General features: G+C 38.4%; 2 protein-coding genes across 5 annotated transcripts; both read left to right on the top strand.

Annotated features, from left to right (window-relative positions):
• Positions 1-777: 777 nt before the first annotated feature.
• Positions 778-2721, top strand: LOC147819446 (uncharacterized). The gene is made up of 5 exons (XM_087172609.1): positions 778-873; positions 1017-1322; positions 1473-1757; positions 1849-2076; positions 2164-2721. Exons 1-5 carry the CDS (start codon positions 801-803, stop codon positions 2379-2381), a joined length of 1110 nt encoding a protein of 369 aa, XP_087028735.1. The 5' UTR covers positions 778-800; the 3' UTR covers positions 2382-2721.
• A 1303-nt stretch (positions 2722-4024) lies between these two features.
• Positions 4025-7281, top strand: med18 (mediator of RNA polymerase II transcription, subunit 18 homolog (yeast)). Of its 4 annotated transcripts, XM_023401088.2 has the most exons (4): positions 4056-4174; positions 4266-4419; positions 5479-5581; positions 6605-7281. In XM_023401088.2, the coding sequence occupies exons 3-4, from the start codon at positions 5509-5511 to the stop codon at positions 7159-7161; spliced, it is 630 nt and encodes a 209-aa protein (XP_023256856.1). In that variant the 5' UTR covers positions 4056-4174; positions 4266-4419; positions 5479-5508; the 3' UTR covers positions 7162-7281. The 4 variants fall into 4 exon arrangements, with proteins under 4 accessions (XP_023256858.1, XP_023256857.1, XP_023256856.1 ...); XM_023401090.2 differs by lacking the exon at positions 4266-4419 and having other exon boundaries at positions 4025-4064; XM_023401089.2 differs by lacking the exon at positions 4266-4419 and having other exon boundaries at positions 4028-4174.
• Positions 7282-12848: the final 5567 nt, after the last annotated feature.

The raw sequence follows: 12848 nt of genomic DNA, 5'->3' as shown, positions 1-12848 counted from the left end.
AATGCTCAGCATTAATAAGCTTGTGCTTAAGTGACTCACACCCACACCTGACTCATGACAGTTGTTCATGTCATGTAAATGTTTCCATTGTTTCACTTTCCAAACATGTCGTTTTCTGTGAACCTAAATAATCCTTAGACTTTCTAAATATTTATATAAACCTACATTTTGCATTTACATTTACATTTACTGATTTGGCAAAAGCTTTTAGCCAGAGTGACTTACAAGTGAGGGACAATGCAGTAGACGGTCCATACTAAGCACTATTGCAAGATGATCAGAAGTGCACTGAAAGTGCATAGGAAGTGCTAGTTAGGCATGTTATGGTGTTACACGTTTTAGGAGAGGTGTTCGGATTACATACTTACAGTACATATTATGAAATGCAGTAATATGGTCATGGCAAGAAACTCCAGTTAAGATATATCATGGCAGTTGTAATTCACAAATCTCAGATGAATAAACAATATGAATTAGAATGCATAAACAGCATAGTCAGCAGTGAGTGCTTTAAAAGAGAAATTATACTTGTTACTGGTGCACATACTCAATCCTAACACCTATGCTAATGTGAAAAGTAGCATAAATGCCACACCATCAGAAAAACAGTGTGGGTGAGAGCCACAGTAAATTTCCTCTGCACTTGCTGTTGGTGACTTCCGATGTGTCAACATGAATTTAGTCTTTACACTCAATCTAAAACCTTCTGATGCGACAGTCACTGTTCTATGTTTCAAAGAGAAGACATAGTATAACCACAGAGGGCGAGGTTTTGTTTGTTCACTATTTTTGCTGCAGAAATGACCATGATGCAAAAAGTCTTAATTTTTCTACTGATCCTTTGGAACTCATCCACCTTTTCCTCAGAAAACAGTGAGTAACTGAATAAATCATTAATATGATCATATATTTAAAATAAAGTTTTAGTAAGAATACTCTGACAATACATTATTTGTATTTTTAATTTCAATTTCATTTCAAGCTTCTAGAGTTGTAACTGAAAACTGATATTTCAGCAGGCGGATACAACCTTCAATTCCTGCTGGGATGTCAAGCTGTGATACCTTGTCAACAAAAGAGAAGTGAATTAAACTCTTTTAGATGGTTTTACAAGAAGAATGAACATAGTCACGAAATGAGGATATTTTCTCAAGATAAGACAGGGCTAGCATTGCATCATACATCTCGTCCCAGAGGGAGTATTACTAACAATGCTGCCTTTATGATCAATCATTTTGAAGAGGAAGATCAAGGCTTGTACTGGTGTGAAAACTGTTATCAAGGCAAATGTGAAAAGTCCGCAGTCATCAGAGTCAAGAAAGGTTTGATTTAATATTATTGTCAGAATTTCTTCTCCTAAGCCAGAATTTATCTGAGCTACCAACCTAATGTGTTTATTCTGTCATGTACATTTCTTAAATCATTTGCCAAAGCTGATCATCATCCTCAAAGCCCTTTACCTTTTTTTTCAGTAATTCTGGATGAAATTCATGAGCCATTTTATGTGACTGAAGGGAACAGTTTTACACATGCATGTCCGGGTGAATTTACTGACTTAAAATGGACTTTTGAAGCAAGTGACACGACGGCTCCCAGGATCTCGGCAGTGAGATCGAAAATTGACTTTGTGACTTCCAACAAGTCTATACACATTGTAAATGTTGAAAAAGCAAATGCAGGGAAATATACCTGCTGGATTAGTGGATGTGATGGACACAGACAGAAGTTACTTACCATCAACTTGTGTGTAGTTACAGGTATGAAAATAGCACACACATACATTGTCTTATGTCAATATGAACTGGTTTGACTTGTATTTTTATTTTTATTTTCTTTGCCAAATTGCAGTGCACCAAATTGAGAATTCATCTGTTTCGTGTTCTTTGATATGTGATTTGGAATTCAGTCACAACAAGTCTTACAACATATCAAATAAGGAGACAGGCACAAGGATGATATCAGTGCGAGTAGAGCTGTATGGGTCTTTAAATTGCAGTGCAAAGCGGATCTTTGATCTACAAATAATTAGAAGTAACAGCACTCACACACCATCAAATGCTTTAAACAAAACAACAGGTGGGTGTTTTACTGTCTCTCTCTCTCTGTAAGGAGTTTGTGATCTGAGAGAAAGGAATATCATCTCTTTTATTTTTGGTCTTTCAGATATACATACAAAGCTTGAATATCTGACGCCAGTTATTTATGGAACATCAGCAGCCCTTGTGTGTCTTATTTTAATGGCACTTTTAATTTTCTACTTAAGATCAAGATCACGAGCAGGTAGGCTACACGGCTTTTTTATCTTATTGAGACTTCCTGTTTATTGCTTGTTCAGTGGTCTGCTGCATTCAAACACTTATTGCACAATGGCAAAAGGTTGAAGTAGATGTTTCGGGGACCTGGGCTTGTCAGGTTTACATGACCCAGTTGGCTCTGTTTCTCTTTCTGTTTCTCTTAAGATATTTCTGATTGTACATCTGGCTCTGGCATTGAGGGCAGGGTAAGTGATATGATGATGATGGTAATGATGATGATGGCAAAACCTAATACTATTTACCATGCAGCAAAGAACCAGCGTGTATGTTTTTTCTTGAGATAATGAAATTTCTTACTTCTTACTGCAGGGAGAGGAGACTTCTGTGGTTTATTCATCATTTGTCATCAGGAGACCTGCTAAGACAACAAACTATCATGTGACTTCCAGTGATTGTGTGTATAGTGAAATACATGTAAAAAGAAAGGAGGTCCCAAATTAAGAAGGTCCATAAACACCTCTGTTATGACCACCCTTATTCTCATATGATTTAAAAAATACTTGTAGGGGGCTACTTATGGCGAAAAGTGTGGGTGACTGCTGATTCTCTACTCAATAAAAATGTTTTTATTAGTTCATTTCCTTTTTTTTCTTTATCTCATCAATCACAGCAACATCTATTCTGAAAAATCAAGAGGATATTGCTATTCCATAATTCCTAGCTCCAACATTAATTTAGGAATTTAAAAATATCTAGTTTGTCTAGACAATTTTAATAAAAAAAAACTGATACTGATACTCATTATTGATAATGTTTTATGTAAAATGATTACTTGTGAGTAGTCTTTAGATATCGTAAAGGAAAGCAGACTACTAATACATTTATACATGTAAGTATATTTTTGGGTAACTTGTACTTTAAATAAGTATTTCCATTGATAGTCATATTGTACCTTTTTCCCACTATGTTTATTTGACAGCAATAGATTAAACTGCTCAGCTGTAGGCCAATGTGAAGAACTAAGAATTAGCTTTACTTCAACCAGCTACAACATTAAAATGTTTACATACAATTGTGTAAAGTAAAACTTTATTTGAGTATTACCACTGTATGTTACTTTAGACTTCTGTTTTACCACATTTTGTAGGGAAATGCTGTACTTTTTACTCCACTCCAGATTAAAACTTTAGTGACAAAACCTGTGATCAATTTGTGAAATATGATTGTTGTAATAGATGAAAACTATGTAAGACTATGGAGTTGCCTAGTAAAAATCAACTCCACCTCGGCCAACAACAATTATTGCAGCCTGCATGTTTCTCAGAATCAGTTATGATATAAAATATTCATTTGCATAATAATTGAACAGCACGAAAAGTACTTTTTATACTCTAAACAAATTTGCTTATAATAGTTACTTGTGCACTTTTGAGCTAAATTTACTTTAGTAAATGAACTAAGTAGTACTTCCACAATCGCTTATAGACGTTAATGCATCATATGATAATTGAATAATTTAATATAGGCAGATATAGTAATATAACACTGTAAGGAGCACTTACGCATAATTAAGGGTAATGAGAAAATTTACTTTATTATACATTTTTATGATAACAGGCTATCTCTATATTTTTGGCTAACTACTTAAGGGAAGCTTTGAATGCAGTACTTTTACTTTAAATGGGGCGTTTCAAAAATAGCGTTTCTTCACTTCTTCCATTACTGACTACATAGCAAAATAACAGTAATCCTGTAGGTGGCTGTAATGCGCCTTAAAGTTGGATGCCAAGCTCAGCGAAACAAACCCGAGTAAGAGAAGACAGGCTTTTCATTCACCATTGCTGACTGTTTACAATTTCTCTGATAGTAATCAGAGGCGTTTGGCTTTTTTTATTGTAATTGGGCTTTTGCTTTTACAGGTAGATATTTGCCATTTTTTTCAAGTAATTTAATGTTGAAATGCTCGGTAACCTCAGTGACAGTGTGGCTATCTGATGATATCTAACCTAGGTAGCTGCTAGCTAGCTACCCGCGTGTTCATTGAACGAACCGGTGAGGCCTACCAGATCCTGGGTCTTTACTGTGGAGGCTATACCGAGGACGAACACACAAACACTTACTCGGTTGCGTCGGCTGTGTTTTGTTCTTCGGGGTTTATTCTCAGGTAATGGAGCAAACGACTTTGGCTAGTGAGTGCGTAGCTGCATGAATTACCTTAACATGAGCCCGCTACATGTAGCTAACTCTGGTTGCTAGGTAACGTGACAAAAGTTGATAACTTACACTCAAAAAGCCCCTAATTTTTCCAGTTGTTGAATTTTAAGCAGTTCAGGCGCAGTGAATATCTTTAAATGGTCCAAAGGTAAACTGGCCGAAATAATAAAAAAAAAAAAGTTAAGGTGGGTTATTCTGTGTTTATTTTATGTTTCTGCTGTAGCAGAAAATGTAAATTAACACTTGAAAGCTGATGCAAATTCCCTACAGGTGTCCCAAATTCTGTTGAAAGCCCCATATCTGTATCAATATAATGTTACAGTGTTACTACCCTGTGAAGCATTATTTTGAAAATATTGCACTACAGGAAGTAGAACTGTACACACAGTAGGCAGTATATTAGGTACACTTAGTTTAAACTAATGCAGTCTCCCACAGTCGTGCAATAAATCCCACCTTCACAAATTACAATTTTCAGTTTGTGTTGAAATAGTTTTAGAATTGCTAAGGTTGTCAACATTATGGACATTTTGGAGGCTGCAATCTGTGGTGCTGTTGAATTGTATTGCGTTATATCAACAGTTGATTCTATTATTTTAGGGTTGGGGTCAGTGAGCAGTACCATTTACGTTTGAATCAACACCCTTCTCAAATAATTTTAATAAAAAAAATGAACATTACAACCTTCATGAAGATAGGATTTATTGCATTGTGTTTCTTGCTATCATATGAGAAAGAGGCAGTTAATAAAGGAAAACAGACTAGTTGGTCAGAGTTCATTTTACAGCAAGATAATGATCCGAAACATACCTACAGATTATGTCAGAACAACCTGAACAGGGTTGAAGGATTTTTTTTAATTCACAGTGTAAATGCTCTATTTAATTTCATAGTACATGTAGACATTAAACCATAAATTTCAACAGCAACTGGAAAATGAAGCTTTTCTAAAACAGTCAAATGCAGCCTATACTTTACTGATGTAGCAAATTATATTTTCTTCCTTCAGATTCAAAAACAACAGAGTACCTGAGAAAAGATGGAAGCTCCCCCTGTCACTGTGATGCCAGTCACTGGGGGCACAATCAATATGATGGAGTACCTGCTGCAAGGTAAGATAAGTCAGAAACATCCGCAGCTGAGGACAGAAGATGAAACATCTCAATAACAAACTGGTGTTAAACTGGTGTTATGCATAGCCTCTAGGACTCAATGACACAAAGAAAATATGTGATAAGTGGCAAGGTTTACAATACTACGGTGGTGTTATGAGATGTGATAACTTAAGATGTCAACAACTTCAACATGTATACATGTTTGCAGTGCTGAAGATATAGAGCCTAAATCACAATTTCTTATTTCTAACAACCACATGGTATTCTGTATCACTATAATGCATAAAACAGGCAAACTGGCAAAATATGGTGTTCCCGCTACCAATGAGAACATCTGTGTGGCATTGGTGACGAATTAAAAGAAAGACTGGTGTAAATTTCCTTAATGAGATATTGGAACACCATGAGCTGCCAGAATAGCTTCAGTGCTTTTTTGGATAGATTCTCTGGATCCTCAGGGATGGAAGTATTAAGACCATTCTTCTAAAAGATATTGCCCCATTTGGAGTTTTGATGATGATAGATCACTGTCTTAAAACACTGATACAAATTGTTCAAAATAGTCTACCCTCATTGATACATTATGTGAACAAAATATTAGAAACTCAGTAAAAATGCAGTACAAATCTACAGTGCCACAAGCTACAGTCTGAACATGAAGGTGAAACAACACCTCTTTAAGACAGTTTCTAACCTTCATGAAGGTAGAATTTATTGCAGGGCTGTTGTATTAGAATTTTATATATGACTGCAAAATTACCAGAATGGCAATGGTGACAGCTGATCTTTAACCTGACATGGTCAGGCAGACGAACATCTGCTGTGTTTTTGGCAAACGTCTATTTCCTTTCTGTGTCAGCTCAAGGATTTTCAGCAGTTGTCATGTGGCAGTTTTTTGCAGTATTTATTGAGGGGATGTGAATTACAATGAGTTATGAACACAACATATTGTGCAGTCTAAGTCGTCACACCACATCATTTATATTTATGCAACTGTTTCTCTACCCTTTAACAATTCAGGCAGTGTGTTAGACCAGGCCCTGGAAAGCCTGTTACATCGCCTGCGAGGTCTATGTGACAACATGGAACCTGAAACCTTTACAGACCATGAGCTGGTTTATCTTCTGAAAGGCCAACAAGGAAACCCTTTCATTCTGCGTGCCCGGCGCTCCCTCTCCCACCCCACAGCTCCCTGGCACCTACGCTACCTGGGCCAACCTGAAGTGGGAGACAAGAGCCGCCATGCCCTGGTACGCAACTGTGTTGATGTGGCTGCCTCTCACAGCCTGCCAGAGTTCCTAAATGAGATGGGCTTCCGCATGGACCATGAGTTTGTGGCGAACGGACACATATTCAGAAAGGGCGCAATGAAAGTTGTGGTGAGCAAGCTGTCACGCATCCTAGTACCAGGGAACACAGAGAACACAGAACGTCTGTCGCTTTCATACTTGGTGGAGCTGAGTGTGTTGGCTCCTGCTGGCCAGGACACTGTGTCAGAGGACATGCGCAGCTTTGCTGAGCAACTCAAACCCCTGGTCCACCTGGAGAAGATCGATCCGAGCAAACAGAGACATTAAATGACATAAGTAAGGAGTCAGACTCCTTTGACTACTATGGACAAATTCTCTCATTTGTTTTGTTTTTTACGTCAATGTTATTTTGTTACTAAATACAGTGCAACTTTGGCTGAACAGTTACACTTCTGGTCAATTTATTTTGCCATCACTATCACTTCTGTTTTCCAGCTGTTTCCACCAAAGCATGGTCAGAGAAATTTTAACATGGTGATCTTATCACACGCCAGAAAGGTACACCATACAATAATTCAACTTAAACACAGTTTATAAAGATGTTTATATTTGTAGTATATGTAGCATATGTGTTCCTGGACTAGTGGAGTGCTGCTTGTCCACAGAAGCAACAATAGCAATGTGTTAGGAATAAATAGAAGAAGGCAGAAGAAATGTAAGAAGCGCGTAGTGCTTGTAGTGAGTTTAAAACAAACAAAATACTGACCTCTATACTCAATAGATGTTAAAAAAAAAAAACCAAGCAGATCATCACTTGTCGTATTGGGTCTTTACAAGATGACAGAGTTATCAAGGAGGGATTTAAGATTTGTTAATTGTTTTTAAGTAGGGCTGAACAATGAATTGAAGTATTATTGAAATCATTATATGGCCAAATGCAATATCTAAATCACAGGAGCTGCTTTTTTTTTGATAAAGGTCAAATGTACAACATACCGTATATGAAGCATTGTGGTGTTGAAGAAATGTCCCGGCCTATATATCATATTTTCCAGATGTAACAGAAAATGCTTTTTTGGAACAAGACCCAACAAATATCGCATCATAATTTTTGCAAAAATTAACATTCTAACTAAAATGAGTTGTATCCTATTCACAATATCTGGTAAAATGATCGCAATATTTTCTTTTGTTTTTTTTTTACATTGTCACATTAATCTATTTTTCCTTCTCTAAGGCACACAGGTGTGAGAGGACAGTTACAAGTCCTAATCTTCTGGAAGGATTAACCATTAAAAAATATAAGGTGAGACAACAATGAATTGTGTTTCCAAGGATGATGTAATGCTGACAAAATCCTTCCTGCTGAAGTAACATATTTTGATTTAATATGATTCTTGTTCTAAGTTTAAAGTTACAAAGTTCTTTTTCATCACTCACATGATTATCAACTCATGGACACGTTCATTTTGTCACACTAGGGGTCTCTCTTGCGCTTCGTGTGATTTTTCATGATCGGAGCAAACTGAATGCTACCTCAGATCATCTACAGGAGCTGTGGTTGCCATGGAAATAATTAGCTGTGAGATCTGCACATCTTTTCCCCCCACTCTAATTAGCTTTCTCAATTGCTTAATGATACATAGACCTGTGAAAGCCTTTCTTTCTTCCCCTCAACAAAAGCATTGATTTTCCTTCTCTTCCCTCTCATTTCCACTGTTAACCCATTAGTGCCTCTTTCATGGAAACTTGAGCTGGGACTATTACACGTGAAGGCACTACAGCTGCCTCAGGTTATATATGCATAGTAGTGTGTCGACATTATGGCCAATCTGCTGTGGAGACTGAAGTAACTAATGCACATCCTGTCAGTTATGATAATAATGTGGGCAATCTGAAATGAGTGCTTCTAATAATACCACTACAGGAAGATGCATTTACAGGGGTTGCAATGTAAAGTGACCATGTGCATGTCTGAAGGGAGAGCTCGGGGGCAGATGGCTGTCTCTACACGTTGACCTACCTGCATATCAAGCCTGATGAGGACAAGCTCGCTGAGGTGGAAAGGTGAGATGACATTGCTTCCACGTCCATTTGGTGCACCTGGAAAACCATCCTCTGACATTGTAATATACTCAACATTATATCGCCAAGGGATTCTTGTGTGTTTTGAAGGCAAATCTTTTTGTGCACAAATTGAACCTACTAGTTCCCTAATAAGTACATGAAGTTGCCAGTCACAGAGACTGAAGTATCTGATGGAGACAGTTTTATGTTCCAAAAACTAGAAGCAGACTACTGGCCCTTAGGACTAAAGCATGATGTTTCAGCTCTGAGTGAATTATATATTAAAGAGGCAGATGCCTCCTTGCCCAAGGCTTTATATGTCCAGCATGGATACGCTACAGTCTGCTGGCTTTCTTCCACTTAAACTTGTGTTTAGCACAGTGCTCTTTGGTGATGAGCTGGACTCCCACTGCACCTCCACTCCGCATTGCCTGGAGAACCGAGGCATAGCTAGGCTAATCAGTGTCTTGGCATCAGGCCTGCTTGGCTATTGTGGATGTAGCCAACCACTGACTTGCACAAGTGAGGGATTTAGCTCATTGCCAGAGGCAATATGATAAGCTGCATGGTTTATTTGAAGAAACTGAGACCAGTGTGACATGCTCTCCCAACACATACATGCAAAAATCCTGATAAGTATGAATACGGTTTCATAGGGGGGTTAGGATACATGAGTATCATGTCATCAAAACTGATTATTCTTGATTGTAGGATTGTTGTAAGTTCTGAACATTTTGAGTGTGGGGTCTCAAAGATGCTGCTATTTTCATACTTCTTGTCAGGTGGTGTGCTGCAGCAGAGCTGCTGGTATTTAAGGTTTTGATCAGTCTGTCAGTTATTTCTATGCCTCTGCACTGGCGACAGTCGTGGCTGGAGGCATTATGCCTTTATGTTGTCTGTCCATACGATTTTCGTGAATGCAATATTTTAGAAATGCCTTTAGCTAATTTATTAAAATTTGCTACAAACGTTCACTTTGACTCAAGCATGAACTGATGAGAATTTGGTGGTAAAAGGTCAAAGGTCACAGACCTCACAAAACATGTTTTTGGCCATGACTCAAGAATTCATGTGCTAATAATGAAAAAGTCCTTACTATATACATATATTTATAACGAGTCTGGACCAACATGGCTGTAAACTGCAACTTCACTGATTTGCGGAGGCGTACAATCACAAGGCAGTAACTCTATTTCACTGTTTCATATTTAGTTTATTAGAAAATTTAGAAAATTTTCCTTTCACTTCCTTTTTTCTATAATTCATACAGAAAATCAGATCCTTCTTAAATTTGAAAAAAAGCTGTAATTTCATGACATCCATGGGCCAATTTATTATCAACATCAATACTATGGCTGCAGAAAACAATTAATTTCATTATCAGTCAGTCTATCTTATTTTTCCAATTCACTGATTGATTGTTTAGTCATAAAATGCCTGTTACAAGTCCCCAGTGCCCAAGATAATGTCATCAAATTACTTGTTGCTTTCTAACCATCAGCCTTAAACCTAAAGACAGTCCATTTAAATTGATATAAATCTGAGAAAAGCAGCACGCAGTCATAGCTACTCACCTTTGAGAAGCGGGAATAAGCAAATATAGAGCTTCTATTACTGGTAATTGGCCTAATTGATTCATTATAGTGTAGACACCTGTTGGAAATGATACTTCGTAGTACAATCTGATTCAGCTAATCTGAACTATGTCTCGTACCTTGATTTGGAATGCACAATTTCAGGGCAACAACATAGCTGCACTGTCCACTCACCCCTACAACCTTTAAACATCTTTGACATCATCAGTTTATTATAACACAATTAAGCTTGTTGCACTTTTGGTTATGAGAAGAGCACACACTGATTTTCCTCTCTGGGCCATTTGGTTGCTCTGGGTCTTTAACTGTTAAATATAATTAATTGGCTAAGGCAGACAGTGTTAGTTAATCATATTTTGTTAGACCTCTGAAATGGGGATAGAAGCCATTACCTGCACATGCCTTTACTTTCCATTCCACCACACAGTCTTAATTAAAACTCTTGGCACCAATTGTCTGTGCTGCTTCTCTGAACACAATGTTCATAGTTGGCAGCGCAGATGCCAAGATGCCACAGAAAGCTGGCTCTTGCTCCGGGCAGGAAGTCTTTAAGTCAGCCTGCTTTGGGACAATGCCACAAAGGGGTGAAATCCAGCTTCGCCTACTCAGAAACGTTCCCAATACTTGGATTTGAGCCCTCTCCTTCCTGTGTCATTGGGAGCCCATATGCTTGTTAGAGAGTGTGGGTTGTTTGCTGAGAGGGAAGGAGAACCAGGGGAGGTGTTTTCCCAGACAGGCATCGATCTCCCATGGGTGTTCTTGTGGCTTCTCCAGCTTCCTCTTATCCTAATCCCACTGGGCAGAATGAGGTGCAGGGGTAAATTGCACAACATCATGAGGTTGCGTGGGGATGGCTAAAGTGGCAGGGCCAAGAAAATGAGAATGGGCCTGGCAGAAATGAGCGGAAAAAATTTGTCCCTTTTCCTCATGTGAATGAAATTCCAGAGAACTTTTTCAGGGTGCAAACTGACAGACAAAGTTCTGCCTTGTTGTTGATGTGGTGCTCTGCCTTGCTTGTGGCTGGCTGAGGTGATTACTGCTGTGCAAAAAATGCTGTTCCAGGATCAGCCACTCAGAGCCCGAAGCCAGCCACGCTGCCTCTGGAATGTCTGGTATGGGGACAGCGTAGCAGTCAGCCTGGAAGGAACCGAACACATACGTAGTTTTTAAACTCGTGCTGCCTGGGCCTTCCTCCTCACTGTTTGTCTGGGTCCTCTCCTCTCTTACCAAGTCTAGCCTCTCTCTGCAGATTCAGTCCTCTTGATCTGCTCATTTGTCTTCTTGATGTTCACAATTACTTCTCTTTCACTTTATGTGTAATGAAGACACATTATGTAATCTCAAGTGTCACCAAAATTGTGGCGCTCAGGAGTTTTACTTGTGAACAAGTACAACCTTGTGTTAGAGACTTAAGAGTATGAAAGGCATTGCTTTGATTGTTACTCTTATCACATAATATGAAAATATAATAAATAATTACCCATTACTCAAATTCATAGATGCAATAGGGTTTGTAGATTTTTTACATACGCAAACTATTAGCAACATGGCATTTTAACCATGTGATCCCACTGATGTTCAGCATTAAGTCATTCCATGACACACTATGACACATCCTCCCACATTTAAGAGTGTGCTATTTTTGACACAAATTTCTCAACATCACTCATGTCTGAGTGCACAGGGTGGCCATGTTGTGCAACTTTTAAGTACAGCCTCAGTCCACGCACGCTTAGCATGAAAAGGGTGGGGTCCGCAGAGAATTTTAGCCACCTTCCTACACAGGAGCTTGAAATATGAGGGTTTTTTATTTCAACTACTATAAGTTAGAGTACGTTGAGTAGAATCCTCTCTTTAGGGTTGCACTCTCTACTGAGAATGCACACCTCCACGTTGAGAAGACAACTTATTATTCAGGTGTTGAATATTTTGACTGCAATGCATTCACAGCAACATGCCCCCATAGGTCATACTGATTACCCATGGGCTAATAAAATGCTTGCATGGAATGACTGCCTAACTCCCAAATATTATCAGAAATTCTAGCTGCATGTGAGAGTGTAAATGTAGGACTGTCTGTAAAAGTCCATGAATAAATAATATTCTCCCCACAGCAACCATCAACATAACAGGTGTAAATGTGCATAAAAATGTGAGGCACGCTGTTGCTCTAAAATAGCCTGTGTGCTCAGCAAATCTTTTCTGGATGGATAAAAGGTGAAAAGGTGAAGTCCAGTGTGAAGCTACCAGCCCAGATTTTTATTTTTAAGTCTATTAGCATTTACCAGGGAAATCAAGAGCCAATGGGAGTCGAGCACCTGTGACTGTGTGCCCGCCCTTCTGTCAGACTTT

Source organism: Seriola lalandi, unplaced genomic scaffold, assembly GCF_002814215.2.
Source record: "Seriola lalandi dorsalis isolate HSWRI2012SDOR001 ecotype SW California unplaced genomic scaffold, Sedor1 jcf7180002053444, whole genome shotgun sequence".
NCBI classification, from domain to species: Eukaryota; Metazoa; Chordata; class Actinopteri; order Carangiformes; family Carangidae; genus Seriola; species Seriola lalandi.
The sequence above is the reverse complement of the archived record's forward strand: the minus strand, read 5'-3'. Positions and strand labels throughout refer to the sequence as shown.

Bases quoted from the DNA above. Each gene is read 5' to 3' on its own strand.
- med18 (XM_023401090.2), top strand. From the start codon at position 5,509: ATGGAAGCTCCCCCTGTCACTGTGATGCCAGTCACTGGGGGCACAATC. The intron at 5,582-6,604 runs GTAAGATAAGTC...TTAACAATTCAG, and splicing joins GATGGAGTACCTGCTGCAAG to GCAGTGTGTTAGACCAGGCC.
- LOC147819446 (XM_087172609.1), top strand. From the start codon at position 801: ATGACCATGATGCAAAAAGTCTTAATTTTTCTACTGATCCTTTGGAAC. The intron at 874-1,016 runs GTGAGTAACTGA...CTGATATTTCAG, and splicing joins CACCTTTTCCTCAGAAAACA to CAGGCGGATACAACCTTCAA. The intron at 2,077-2,163 runs GTGGGTGTTTTA...TTGGTCTTTCAG, and splicing joins TGCTTTAAACAAAACAACAG to ATATACATACAAAGCTTGAA.